The sequence below is a fragment of the Euleptes europaea genome, chromosome 16 (genome assembly GCF_029931775.1).
Source record: "Euleptes europaea isolate rEulEur1 chromosome 16, rEulEur1.hap1, whole genome shotgun sequence".
Taxonomy (NCBI): domain Eukaryota; kingdom Metazoa; phylum Chordata; class Lepidosauria; order Squamata; family Sphaerodactylidae; genus Euleptes; species Euleptes europaea.
In genome coordinates, this window is record NC_079327.1 from 45,300,596 (window position 1) to 45,313,759 (window position 13,164).

General features: G+C 40.9%; 1 protein-coding gene across 1 annotated transcript in view; it reads left to right on the forward strand.

The window, feature by feature from the left end:
• Positions 1-13,164, forward strand: part of REPS2 (RALBP1 associated Eps domain containing 2) — an 87,063-nt gene that overhangs the window by 12,029 nt on the left and 61,870 nt on the right. The window contains exons 6-10 of the mRNA XM_056861956.1: positions 1,320-1,383; positions 2,141-2,283; positions 5,224-5,315; positions 7,134-7,205; positions 9,421-9,490. Of these exons, the coding sequence (XP_056717934.1) occupies positions 1,320-1,383; positions 2,141-2,283; positions 5,224-5,315; positions 7,134-7,205; positions 9,421-9,490 (441 nt within the window). The remainder of the gene's footprint in view (positions 1-1,319; positions 1,384-2,140; positions 2,284-5,223; positions 5,316-7,133; positions 7,206-9,420; positions 9,491-13,164) is intronic.

Consider the following 13,164-nt stretch of genomic DNA (forward strand, 5'->3'; position numbering starts at 1 on the left):
TGGCTACTAGTCAAATGAATACAAGTCATGATGCATACCTGTTCTCTCCAGGATCAGAAGAGCATGCCTGTTATATTAGGTGCTGTGGAACACAGGCAGTTGTCTACTGCAGTTGTCTTGTTTGTGATCTCCCTAGGGGCACCTAGTTAGCCACTGTGTAAACAGACTGCTGGACTTGATGGGCCCTGGTCTGATCCAGCATGGCTTTTCTTATGTTGTAATGTTCCCCACTCCTCCACATGAAGCCTGCTGGGTGACTTTGGGCTAGTCACAGTTCCCTCAAAACTCTCTCAGCCCCACCTATCTCACAAGATGCCTGTTGTGGGGAGGGGAAAGGGAAGATGATTGTAAGTCGCTTTGAGACTCCTTTCAATAGAGAAAAGTGTGGTATAAAACCCAATTTCTACATGATAGCCAAATTTTTGGATGTAATTATGTATCGTGTTGAAAAGAAAAAAAACTAAGCTAGAAATTGGAGTCAATTCTGAGGGCCACATTGGAATCAGCGCTGACTTAAGGAGATGCAGGGCGAGTTAAAAGGAATTACCTGTACAAGGTTCTGTGAAGTCCATTGTCTCCTTTAAAGGAGTCCTAACACTGCTGGTACCTTTGTATGCTAGCATTTCTTTGTTTGCATAGATATTAAGTCTGTCATGAAAGCCTGGATCATTGCAGACCTATTACTTAACTCCAGTTAATACTGACAGTGTTTTGTTGCCTTAACTCCAGTTAAGATCCCAGACATACCTTGAAGCTCTGACAAGCTAAGCCCTTTCCCCAGATGGCCACTATCAGGACCCACTGGAATATCTAGAGAGGAAGGGAAATTGCCTTAACCTAGGTTTGCTCAGGGTAGAAGAAAACTTAACAATGGTTAATGCAAAACTTGTTTGGCAAACCATCTCCAAATCACATCCCAATTTGTAGTCAGTCCTTAATAATGGTTTTGGTGGCCAGAAAGAATGCTTAAGAAAACATCTATGCATGGGTAAGCATTATGTCTGCATGGAAGCCTGTGACTCTGTGTCAGTTGTGAATGCTTAAATATTTGTCGGGCTCTAGAGCTTCCCTTTAGAGCAATCCTTTCCATAAATATCTGGAAGCCATCAAATTGACTTGACTCTAACCTATCAAAAGTCACATGGATACTCTCATCATGTAGGAAAAAATTGGTAGTGACAGATTTCACACTTGGCAAGAACTGCACAATTTCCAGGGCTTAAGAGTGTTTTTTAAAAATAACCAGTTACTTCAAATTAATGCAAATTGCAAGCAATAATCTATTATTTCATTGTTTGATGAGCCTTTATTCTTGACAGGTTCAGTGGCTAAGAACTTCTTCACAAAATCTAAGCTGCCCATCCCTGAACTTTCACACATATGGTAATTACTGTTTTATAATTCATAATAATTTTACTGGATCCCTTAAAAAAACCTGCTGTGGTGTTGATAAAGAAATCAGAGCAATCGTTCTCATCAAAATCACTTTGAGGTCCAAACACAGCAGGAGGTATGTTGATTTTCCTTTCATGTTATCTTTATAGAGTTCCTGTCCCTTCTCAGAAGGACTAGAGAGATTTGAACAGTAATATACATTTAGAGGGTTTCTGAAGACCATCTTAAAGAACATAATTAATACAACAGGCTGCTAGATAGTTTTGCAAAGAGCATTCAGATGAACACACATTTGGACTAGTTAAGAACTTCGTATGGTTCAGTTCTGTCTATCCTCATAAGATGAAAGTTAATTAGTTCCTGAGTTTTCAAATTACAGCTACATAATTCATCAACCTTTTACTAATGAGTCCTTGTCCTGATTTTAATTGATCTGTTTAGAGAACTTTGCAGATGGCCTGCTACAGCAAAATTTCATGCATCTTTCTAAATCTGTAAGGTGAGGCAGATGTATAAATAAACAAAGCTTGTATGAATGTACCATAAAATATATTGGAATAAAACTGCACTAATTTCATGAAGTAGATTTTAAAGATACAGCTTAAATAGATATTAAAATGTCAAACTTTATGCTGGAGAAACCCATCTGTCCCACAAGATATGCATAATACACACACAAAGAGAAGGTGGATTTATTTCAATTATGCTCTGAAATAAAAGTCAGTAATAACTGTATCATTTACAGGGAACTTAGTGACGTAGACTGTGATGGAGCATTGACATTATTGGAATTCTGCGCTGCCTTTCACCTTGTGGTTGCTCGGAAAAATGGTTATCTTTTGCCAGACACTTTGCCAGAGACTCTGCTGCCTGATTATCTTCAAGCAGGTGATACCTCAGTCCTTTGTTTGAGAAATTTAGCCTCAGTTGATTAAAATGGCTTGGTAATAAATGTCTAGTTTTAGCAACAGTGCTGAGAAAAGAGCTCTGAAATTTCTTTGTTCTCTTTCACACCACTTATCTATTGCTCTTCTGCACTCCAATTATTTCTTAACACCTGAAAACTACTTAACTTTCTTCAAAATCCATAAAATAAATATATAACGAGAAAAAAAACACAACTAAATAAATAAATGTCATAGCAACAGAGCAGAGGCTGCAAGCATCATAACTCAACCGTACCCAGAACCAGAACAAACTTTTGAGAAAATTGAATGTTTCTCTATTGCCCCTTTCCAGCTGTCCCACCCTTTTCTTTTTTCTTCACTTTCCTTCTCTCTTCTTCCCATTCTTGACTTACTCTATCCTATGCCAGCATGATGTCCAGATGCATAGCATAATGCTGATCACAGGGAATGTTTAGTCTGTCTTCCTGGGAACCACTTATCTCGGGGTTGCCTAGCAATGTTTACCTTTTCAGTCCATAGTGTCTTAAGCATGTAACCTGCCTGTGTTCACCATTACTAGCCTCACCTGCCTGTAGGCAGTCAGTCCTTTAATCTGTCTTTTTGCTCCTAATAAAGTATTACTGCTTCAGAGCTACCTGCCTGGATGAGTTTGCTTATGGGATGCTAGGGACAGACGCCTGATACTGACAGTTTGTTTACCTTGGCATTCTTTTTTCCCATAACCTAAATTGGAATGACCATCAAAAAGCAGTGTCCAACAAAATTAAACCTGGGATGGTGCTATCGTCAACTTTTTTCACACCAAAGGTGGCAAATATATTCCAGGGGCTATTCAGATTTTTAACCTGAAAATTACCCCAATTATCCTCTTTGGTGTTGTCATCTGGATAACAGTCATCAATGAATCTATAGATTGTCCACTGCTTCAGTTCTTACGAAAACTCCTAAATGCCCCTCGATGTGTTGCTGCCGTTACTCTTCGTTCTTATGTTTGGCCAAATGTCACTTGAAGCTAGGGCTTGGTTGGCCGCCTTTAAACTACATCTTAAACTGTGCTTTAGCACTGAGGGGTTCCTAGCTTCTCTGAAGCGTGACCCTTTTAAATCCTCATGGCAAAAAATCTTAGATGAGAAACTGTCGTTGTTGGGCTTCTCGCAGGATATGTAATTAGATCTTGGTAAGCTTTTACCAAAATTAAAAAGTGCATTAAGGAGCTCGATTATAACAGCACTACTTTTCGTGCTCGTCACATCTGTTCATCCCAGTTCTTCGGAAGACCCCCTCCACGTGGTCTGCCTGCCTATACATATTATCTGCCAACTCCTCGTCTCTGTAGAGCTTTTTGCTTGGCTAGATTGAATGCTAACCCTTCTATGGTAATGCAGGGCAGAATTCTGAATATACCCTACTCAGACAGGATCTGCCCTTGCTCTTCTGGCTCTGTTGACTCATTAGCCCATGCCCTTTTGGAAGGCCCCTTTGATGAGGAACTTCGATCGCACTATATTTCCCCCCTTTTAATATACAAATCCAATGCCTCTGTGACTGACATAATGCCTTTTTTACTAAGTGATAGGGACCCCAAGGCTACTTTGTCAGTGGCAAGATTTGTTTCAATCCTTATATCCCTCCAACACTAGATATATGCTGTTCAAGATCAATTGATCAAGAAGCTTCTAAGGAATAAAAGGAAAGGAAAGGATCACAGGGAAGTGAACATGTGTTGAATTTGTGGAGCAGGACACAGCTTTAAAGAGGAAAGGTTTCAGGCAAATGAGAAGGTGGATTTTTCTATTATAGCCTTCACTGTTGGAACAAAATGTCGTCTGTTTTGAAAATACTATTGAAGGATAGATATGTGATTTCAAACCTAGAGTAGAAGATGTTGTGAAATATCTAAAAGAATTAAAAGAAGAAAGTCTAGCAGCTAGGCCTGCTCTGAACTTGATAGTTTTACAGTACAATCCTATGCAGGATCACAACCTTCTAAACCTACTAAACCCACTATTTCTGTGGACTTAAAAAGGTGTACCTTTACTTTGGAACACACTGTTAACAGCAGCAGTGCTTTTATAAACCTTGCTTTTCTAATGAAATATAATGGCTTTTGCAACTTGCAGCAACTTGGAAGTCAGTTTTGGTGGGTCCATTTCATATTGCCGACATAACTTTTAAAGCTCCCCTCCCATCATATCCTGTCCCATCCTATCAAGGATAGGACATTTTGGAGGACTTTCATTCATAGGGTCACCATGAGTCGGAAGCGACTTGATGGCACTTAACACACACACACACACACACACACACACACACACACACACATCATATAGGCTGGTCTGACTGTGCAGGTCCTTATAGTGCAGTCATTGGCTCGCTAGAATCAAGGGAAACTGTCAATTCCACTTTGATTCACTTAATGCCAGCTGGATTTGGAGACACAAAAACAAAAGTTTTTAAAGTTACATTGTCCTTTTTAACAAAGAGAGTATGGTTTAAGATTATAATCATCAGGGAACATCCAGAGAGAGCTTTCCAAATTTTCTTTTAGTGGTGTTGTAGGTGTTTGGAAAGGCATGTTATTTTCTTCTCAGGATGCTGTAGAAAAAGAATCATTGAATGCTGCACAGTGTATTCAATCCCCTGCCAAAGCTTGAACAAACAGGTTGTGCCTTAGTTCTTTCTCAATTCCCTGTACCTGGGTGATGTACCTCATACACCATGTTTTAATGTTTAACAAATATGAACAGTATGTCAAAGTACAAAGTATAACATGTATGAGTATAGTTCTCTTCTATGAAAGTAAAATTTTTGCAATGATAGCACGTGCAATTGGAAGGCTGGGAACTTGGGAAATGGGGCTGAATGAAAACTTGTGTTAACGACAAAGACTTGCATTCGTCTCCATCTTTTTTTTTTGCAGCTTCCCTTCAGACTAAATGCGACTGTGTGTTGAATTCTTATTCAGAAACATTGTCAGTAGGTCAGCAAACAAGAGACTTCAGTAGGACTGAGGTAAAAACTTGATCTAGTAGGTGACAGCGATTTCTGAAAGCTTTTGGTTGTTTGCTTACCATTTGTTCTTGCTGCAGAAGAACGCATTGTATGTAGGTATCAGCTTTAAAAGGAGCAGCTCCACTAGGCAAACAAATACGTGAAGCTGACGTACAAATCAGACCAGTGCTTGGCATTGTCTGCTTTGAATGGCAGCAGCTCTTCAGGGTTTCTGGAAGAGAGAGGTCTCTTCCAACTAGCTATTTAACATCCCTTTTTAAAACTGGGGATGGATCCAAGGCACTCTGCATACAAATAATATGCTGAACCACAGCAGTGATGTTCAGGCTGAGGGAAACATTGTAGTGGACCCATTTTGGAGTCTGTGAATCCTAAGTAGTACTAACTTAACAGTAGGATACCAAACAGTTGCCTTCAACAAGTTGCACTCCACCCTCTAGTTTGTTGTTCAGTGTATGCATAAAAGTGGGCTGTCAGCAGCTATATACCAACCCCTGGTATGCCTCCCGAATGGTGGCACACCAAATGATTTTGCTTGATACATTATCTTCCTTGCTCCACTCCAAAAGCAGGGCTGTATTTGCACATGGATAAGACGGACCACAACTCTGGGGCTGCTTTTTTCAAACCTAGATAATGAGGTCACCCACCAGAGCTCCTTCTGACCCCTCTCCCAGTGACTGCCAGCAGCCACGCACCAGCAGTTGGTGCTGTCCTGTTCACATGCACAGCCTTCCTCCTCAGTGCAGGAAAGCCGGTAAGCAGGCATGGGAAGTCGCCATCTGCATATGTGGCACTGCTGCCTGAAGAGCAGAAGCTGCACCTCCTCCTCTCTGGTGGAATCACCTGTGGCCAGCAGAGATCAGGGCCGCCTGGAGCAGCAACAGAACTGTGTGAAAGAAATGAAACCCTGTTAGATGACACACCAATGTCATCTCACTTTTTAAATTTAAGGTGCTTTTATCCTGAAAGCTGACTCAAGGCAGCAAGTAGATGTAACAGGTTTTTAGGCACTTGGCTGGAAAGGTTGCCTACCCCTGTTATAGAGGAACTTGGCTCAAGCAACTTTATCCTGTTTGTCCCCTATGTGCTTGGGGGACATCGGTTCATATAGATAGTCACTTGACATGGAAGCAGCTAGGAGGCAGTGCAAGTCAGGGGGTGGAGGGGGGCTTCCAAGTAGAATTCTGGGCTATTTTAGCCCAAGTGTCTGTGTAACTAAACTGAAGCAGGAGACAGAAATTCCTTTTGAGCTTCCTCTGGAAAAGGATGCACAGGTTAAAGTTTGCATGAGTAGAATTGCTGGGGTCTCATGGGGAGGACACACTTCATAGTTGAGAGTGGGGAAGCAGGAGTGTGGGGAGATGGCAGACATGCAGGAAACTGGGAGAGTGATGTTTTAGATCAACACTGAGTTCCTAATGGGGGGAAATGTGTAAATACAGCTTCAGGTTAGATCTGGGACTGATTGTATGTTAGCGTGTCTCCAACTGTACATATTGCCTACCAATCTGTCATACATTAACTGGGTGAGGAGGGGAGTCTTTTGAATTTTCTCTCCTTTTTCTGTTTGCCAAAAAACAATTTTCATTCTATGTTAAATATAAAACTTGTAGGTCTTGGAAGTCTTATCTTAGTCATAATTGGTGATAAATATTACCTTAAAATTAATCAAGAGCTGCTTAATTCTCTACTGTTTATACACTGAAATATGGAGTTGCCTCTGGTCTTTGAAATACAGTTGGAAGTTCTGATGTGCTTTTCTCACTAAAGAAACTGATTGGTATCTCTCTCTCTCTCCCTTCTAAAAATAATCAGCTGGAAACTGTCCGTGAACATCCAAACAACTCGGAGCCATTGATTCTCCTTGATACAACTTCTGTTGAGCCAGTTGGTGTCCATTTATTTCTTAATATTCATATGATGTATTGAACAAAAGAAAAGAGGGCCGCACCAAACCAAGCAAAGACAAAGAGCAGCAATTGGTGCAAGGGAAAAATATTTAATAATTAAATTGCCCCTGCTCAAAAGAAAGATCCCCCTTAAGAAATGTATGCAAAACGTGTAGGGGCACGATGATACATCTTCTGAGTGTTGCATTGAGCCATCTTCTGAGCTGGGTCTTCTCTCCTTAAGTCCTCTTGAGTTGGACCATCTTTTTCAATTTAGGGGTGCCAAGTCTGATGTCACAGGATTGAACAAATGTAACAATGATTGAGATTTTAAAGCTATGATGCCCCTAATTTTCAGAATCATTGGTGGCATTGATAGAACACAGGAACCTTTTTAAAAAAGTGGTTGGTTGGTGGGCATCTGCGCATTGCATTTGGTTCTGCTGGACTTGCAAAAGTGCTGCCCCACCTTGAGTTTCCACCATAGAAAGTCTCTAGTTTGACATTACTTTCATTGAGCTTGCACTGCCAGAATGTCACTGGGTTTTGCTGGGCTAGTGCACACTGCAGTTGGTTCTGCTGGGCTTGCAAAAGTACACCCCTTCAGTTTCTACTGTGGAGATTCTCTGGTTTGACATTGGTTCTGTTATGCTTACACTGCCAGCATAGCTCAGGGTTCTGCTGGGTATCTATACATTGCAGTTGGTTCTGTTGGGCTTGCAAAAGTGTCCCCCCCCCAACCTGGAGTTTCCACTGCAGAGATTCTCTAGTTTGACTTTGGTTCTGTTGGGCTTGACACATTGGCTTGTGGTTCTACTGGGCTTACTGGATTTTGTTGAGTTTGTTGTGTTGGTTGGACCAGTGATTGCTGCTTGCAGGCATAGCTTTTGCCCTGGAAGCAGCTTGGAGTGTCCCCGCTCCGGAAATAATGGAGGATGGCTGGGTGCCGCCTGTGCAGGGGCCCATAGAATTGGACCCCTTGGTCCAATCTATTTGAAATTTGGAAGTTATTTAAAGGACAGGAACCAGCAGCTCCCCTGCAATTTTGGCATCTATACCTTTTAAAAACTACTCAGCCACATGGAAAGTTTCTACATAGGAAATAATGGACCTGAAAAATTCAGAACCCCCCACCCCACCCCCAGAAAAAAACCCTGAATCCAAATACCATATTGGTATTGGAATTCAGGAATATCAGGAATACTGATTTTTTAAAATGCACATCCCAAAGCCAACTGAGCTGGTGTGAAGGAGGCGTAATCACTCATTTCTCATTCAAATATATGTCATACAATCATGACTGCAGGGAATATGTTCCTTCACCAACATGCTTGACATTCTACCCGGAAAGGTGCAAAAGCTATCACAGTGCATTAGTTAAGCTGTGACTGATTTTAACTGAGCTATGATCCACCCTTGGCCGTGGAACATACCTAAGCTAAGCAACCCAGTACAAGTAGGTGTCTGGACATGCATGCCATGTGGAACGTAGTCAGCTGCTCAGGCTCGGAGGTTTCAGAATGCTGCACTGTTTGAATGACAGTCAAATTGCCTATTACAAACTGGCGGGGTCTCAACCCAAAATAATAGTTTTAATAGATTTAGATTTTTTAACATGCTTATTTAAATATCAAATCATCCCTGAGTTGCATTAACCACATGAGCAGCACAATTGCCTATGCCATTCCTGAACCGTTTTGAAATTTTTTAAAACATTTTAAAATGTTATGTCTATGACTATTTCAAAGGCTGACCTCTCTTGACTATACCACTCATATGCAAATAATTGCATAGAGCAGACAGTCTGTCAGTGACGGGTGCCAAGACTGTGTCTCTTTCTTATGGTAGTTCCCCACCATTTTTGGCAGTTTTTTTCCTTAACTGTAGACTGAAAGATCTCTTCTTCCAACATTGCATAATATATCTACACATTTTTAAATAAAAATATAAAAAGAGTGAAACAGTGAACAGGCATTCCTTCTCAGCAAAACTGCCCATTTATTCATTCATGTTGTGTTGGTAGTGTTGGATCCAGGCGGATACCATTTTACTTCTCAGAATCCAGCTTATTTGCTTGTATGTTTTGCAAGAGAGAGCTTAGATCTCCATTGCTGTCAGCCTGTAAACTCAAAACTTCTTCACACGTTTGTTGTATTGGTTTATATGTCCTCACAAACTGCTGCTCTTCTCTTCTCTTCTCTTCTCTGTGTAAGGAGACTTCTCTTGAAGATGCACCTGCTAAAATTGCCTTGACACAGGATGCAATCATTGATGACAAACAAGGTACAACAACAAGCTGTTGTCTCTCAATTAATTTGGTTTCAGGTCGTAGGTGATATTTTATACAATTCCCTTTGGCTGAGAAAATCGATATTGTCTGAGTCAGTTATGCAGCAGTATCACTCTGAGTAGGCAAAACAAATGAGGAGGCTTCTCACTAGCCACAGACAGAAGAACAAAATTGATGGGAACCATAACACTGATAGGTGTATGTGTGTAACTTAACACATATTTTTAAAGTACAATAAAGTGGGAATCACTTTTCATTTCTTCTATAGAGCAAAATTTCCACCTATGTCAACAGGCATTTGTACACATAGAATAGAACTGTATGGTATATTTCCAAACATCCCTTCATCCTTGTCTGCCTAGTAACATGAATGAAGGAGTGTCTGCTGAGGAGTGTTTATAGAGTATGACTGATAGGAGGGAGGGCTCAAGACTTTATTTGCCTGCCAGTTCTCTCCAATCTGCAAACGTCCCTACCTGTCAGTTTTCTTCATAGCTGGACTCACATCCCAGTTGAGAGAAAAGTAATTACTTAAAGGTGAGGGACCCGTGAGAAAATCCCGTTTTCTCCTCTCCATTTGTTCTGGTTCTCTGCTTACTTCCTACCTATGTACCTTTTCAATTTGTTCTTCCCCTGACTGGCACCTTCCCCCCCACATCTCCTTTCCTCCCCCTCACAGCCCTTCAAACTCTTCCTCCCCTTCATGGTTTCCTAGACGAAATGATGGACAGGATGTCATGAGGCTGCATTGTGAGGTTTGGGCCACCGTTTTGGAGTTTTTGGCAACCCCATAACGCTTTTCAGAGGCCTTCCGCCTTGGATATAGTGTTCTGTGGTATTTGCTCATATGCCAAGAGCCTTTCCCCGAGCATTGGGTGAAATCACATTCACCTGATTGGCCCTTATCCCATCAACGAATTTTGTATAGAACATTTTATCCAAGGCAAGTTGCCTTGGTGATGTTGTATGGAATGTTGCCTAGCAACCCCATTTTGGCAGCTGAGGTCTTGTAACGTTGTCTCACATGTACTTTGCTAACATGTGGTTGTGGTTGTTTTTAACTGGCAGTGTCCATTAATGTGCAGACATTGCTTCTTTTATTTTGTTTTTACCTTCCTTTTTTTAGTTTTAAGATTTTCCTGCAAACCTAGGGGTTTCCTTGGGTTTGCAAAAACATCTGGCTCCATGGAGCAGGTTCAGTCGGGAGACATGATGGAAACATCATGAAAACTAGATCTGAGACATGGTTGGGGGAGGGCATTTGCTGGGAAGAATTGGATGGGGGGCATCCTCTCTTCTATCAGTTTTCCCTTGTAATTTCTATGTCCCCACATTAGCATTACAAGAACAATGTGTGGATGGGAACTCTTGTCTTCCACATAAAGTGTACTTCTTCCTTTATGTTTCTTACAAGCTGAAGAACCCTATAAAAGCTTGGCTATCCACCTGGAAGCTTTTCCCTAAAAGCTTCCCAAGTAAATGGGATAATGTTTAAATGACCAAACCGCATGAGTGGTGGTTCATCACAGGTCTTTTCCATGAGATCAGCATCTGCATAATCATCCTGTGCCCACATAGCTGGGTCTTTCTAAATGTTATCCCCACTCACAGAAAAGGAGGTCCCAAGTAGGTAGGATGACATTCAAAGGCCCTAACACATGGTCATTTCTAATGCCCTTTGTCAAAATTTCTTCAGATATTTGTCCTCGGGCAGGAACATCACAGTACAAGATATGCACACATCATGATTTAAAATATGTCAAAGCAGTGTCTCAATTCTTCCTCAGCAGACATCTCAAGCTAAGGGGACACATGCCTAATTGTAAACATTTGCATCCTTCATTCCATTAGCATTCTAAATTAATGCTCTCTTTTGAAGATGCTTAAGATAAATGTGTTTGGTTCAAAGCTGACATTTTATTTACTTAACACCAACCTGACATGGTTGCTTAATATTTCCCCACTTCTATGTTCAGAGCTGAGCTTGGATATATAACATGATTTTAACCATGAAGTAATTCTCACAAAAAGGGTTCCACATAAGGTAAATGGTTGGAGGCAGGGGAAGAATGGTTTGCAAGCCCAATCTATCTTTCTGGATAGCCCAATCTCATCAGAACTCAGAAGCTAAGCAGGGTCAACCCTAGTTATTTGCATGGGAGACCACCAGAGAATACCAAGGTGGCTACGTTGAGGCAGACAATGGCAAATCACCTCTGAGTGTCTCTTGCCTTGAAAACTCTACAGGAAGGCCATAACTTGGTTAGGACTTAACACCCCCCCCCCAAAAAAAAAACTTTCTGGCTATACACAAACAAAGCTGTTTTCCTTTGTGGGGAAAATTTTCCTTTTCCCCTACATGTGTTTCCCTCTACAGTTCTTTTAACAATAATGTAAGAAGCAGGAGTCTCTGTGGCAGGCGTGCATTTTAATGAGACTCAGGAGCTCAGATTTTAAGTGAAGCAAGGCTCTTGTCAGACACCTAGACTTTCATTTCTCAAATAACGTTTCTCGCATGTTTCCAAAAAATTTCTTTCCAAAATTTCTTGGCGTTCTACATCTCTATTTATAACTTGTAAAGGAAGTTGATGAGAGATCTGTAACAGCATTGCTGAAAACAAATATTTTATGACCAATATTTTTTGATTTTTTTGAAAACAAATATTTTATGACAAATATTTTAGGATTAAGCATGGTGATATTGAGCAATATTGACATTAGTAATGGAGAGCCACTGTGGCTCTGTGTATAGGTGAAGGGAATTCTCCCTTCCAAAAGGCTAGATTTAGGGCCCATTTAGGTGACAAGATGGGACTGTTGCAGATCCCAGCAGAGTTTATCGTGTCATTGTTCAGTTGTATGTTTTGGCCACAACCTACCCAGTTTGCAAGTCAGGCCATGTTTTTGTACCCTGCTGTAGTACTGCCAGAATTAGACAGAGAAGAGGAACAATAAACATTGAGTTGCAAACAGTGCATATGCTGAAAAAAATCGCATGCCCAACTAGTGCTCAATGCTGTGTATGTATTGTTCCATTCATGTTCTAATTATGCCAGTATAATTGGTAAAACATCTCTTATGCTATAGTTTGGGGCAAAAACTGATGCTGTCTTGTTCCTTATTTGTTTTATGGCTCAAGCAAAGCCATGAAGGAGGCAGAATTAAAAGGAGCCATTACAGGCTATAAGCTCTACTAAAGAAGCTGTCATATGGTTACATATACCTTATATTAATCCCAGACATGTAACTATGCCTCCCTGAGAGAGGGGGCTGAATGCAAAGTGCCAAATCTTCCAGTAATTGCTGTTTTACAACCACTCTTTAGTTCAGTAAGACACCTCCACAAGCCCCTTTGAAATAAAGTACGTGTCCACAGTGCTTGCTGTTCCCCCCCCCCCCTCCTTCTCTGCTATCTTATAGGGTCTCTCCATCTGCTTGCCTGGCTGTAACCACACTTTGGGGGCTCCACTGGACATTTTTGTCCTTTATTTACTGATGTTATAGGGCTGTTTTATTGCTGTTTTAAGATGTTTTACTCTATTTTATTGTATATTACACTATTATGTGAGCCGCTCTGAGCCCAGCCTACGCTGGGGAGGGCAGGGTAGAAATTTAATAAAATTATTATTAGTAGTAGTAGTAGTAGTAAATGTGTTGTTGTTATTCC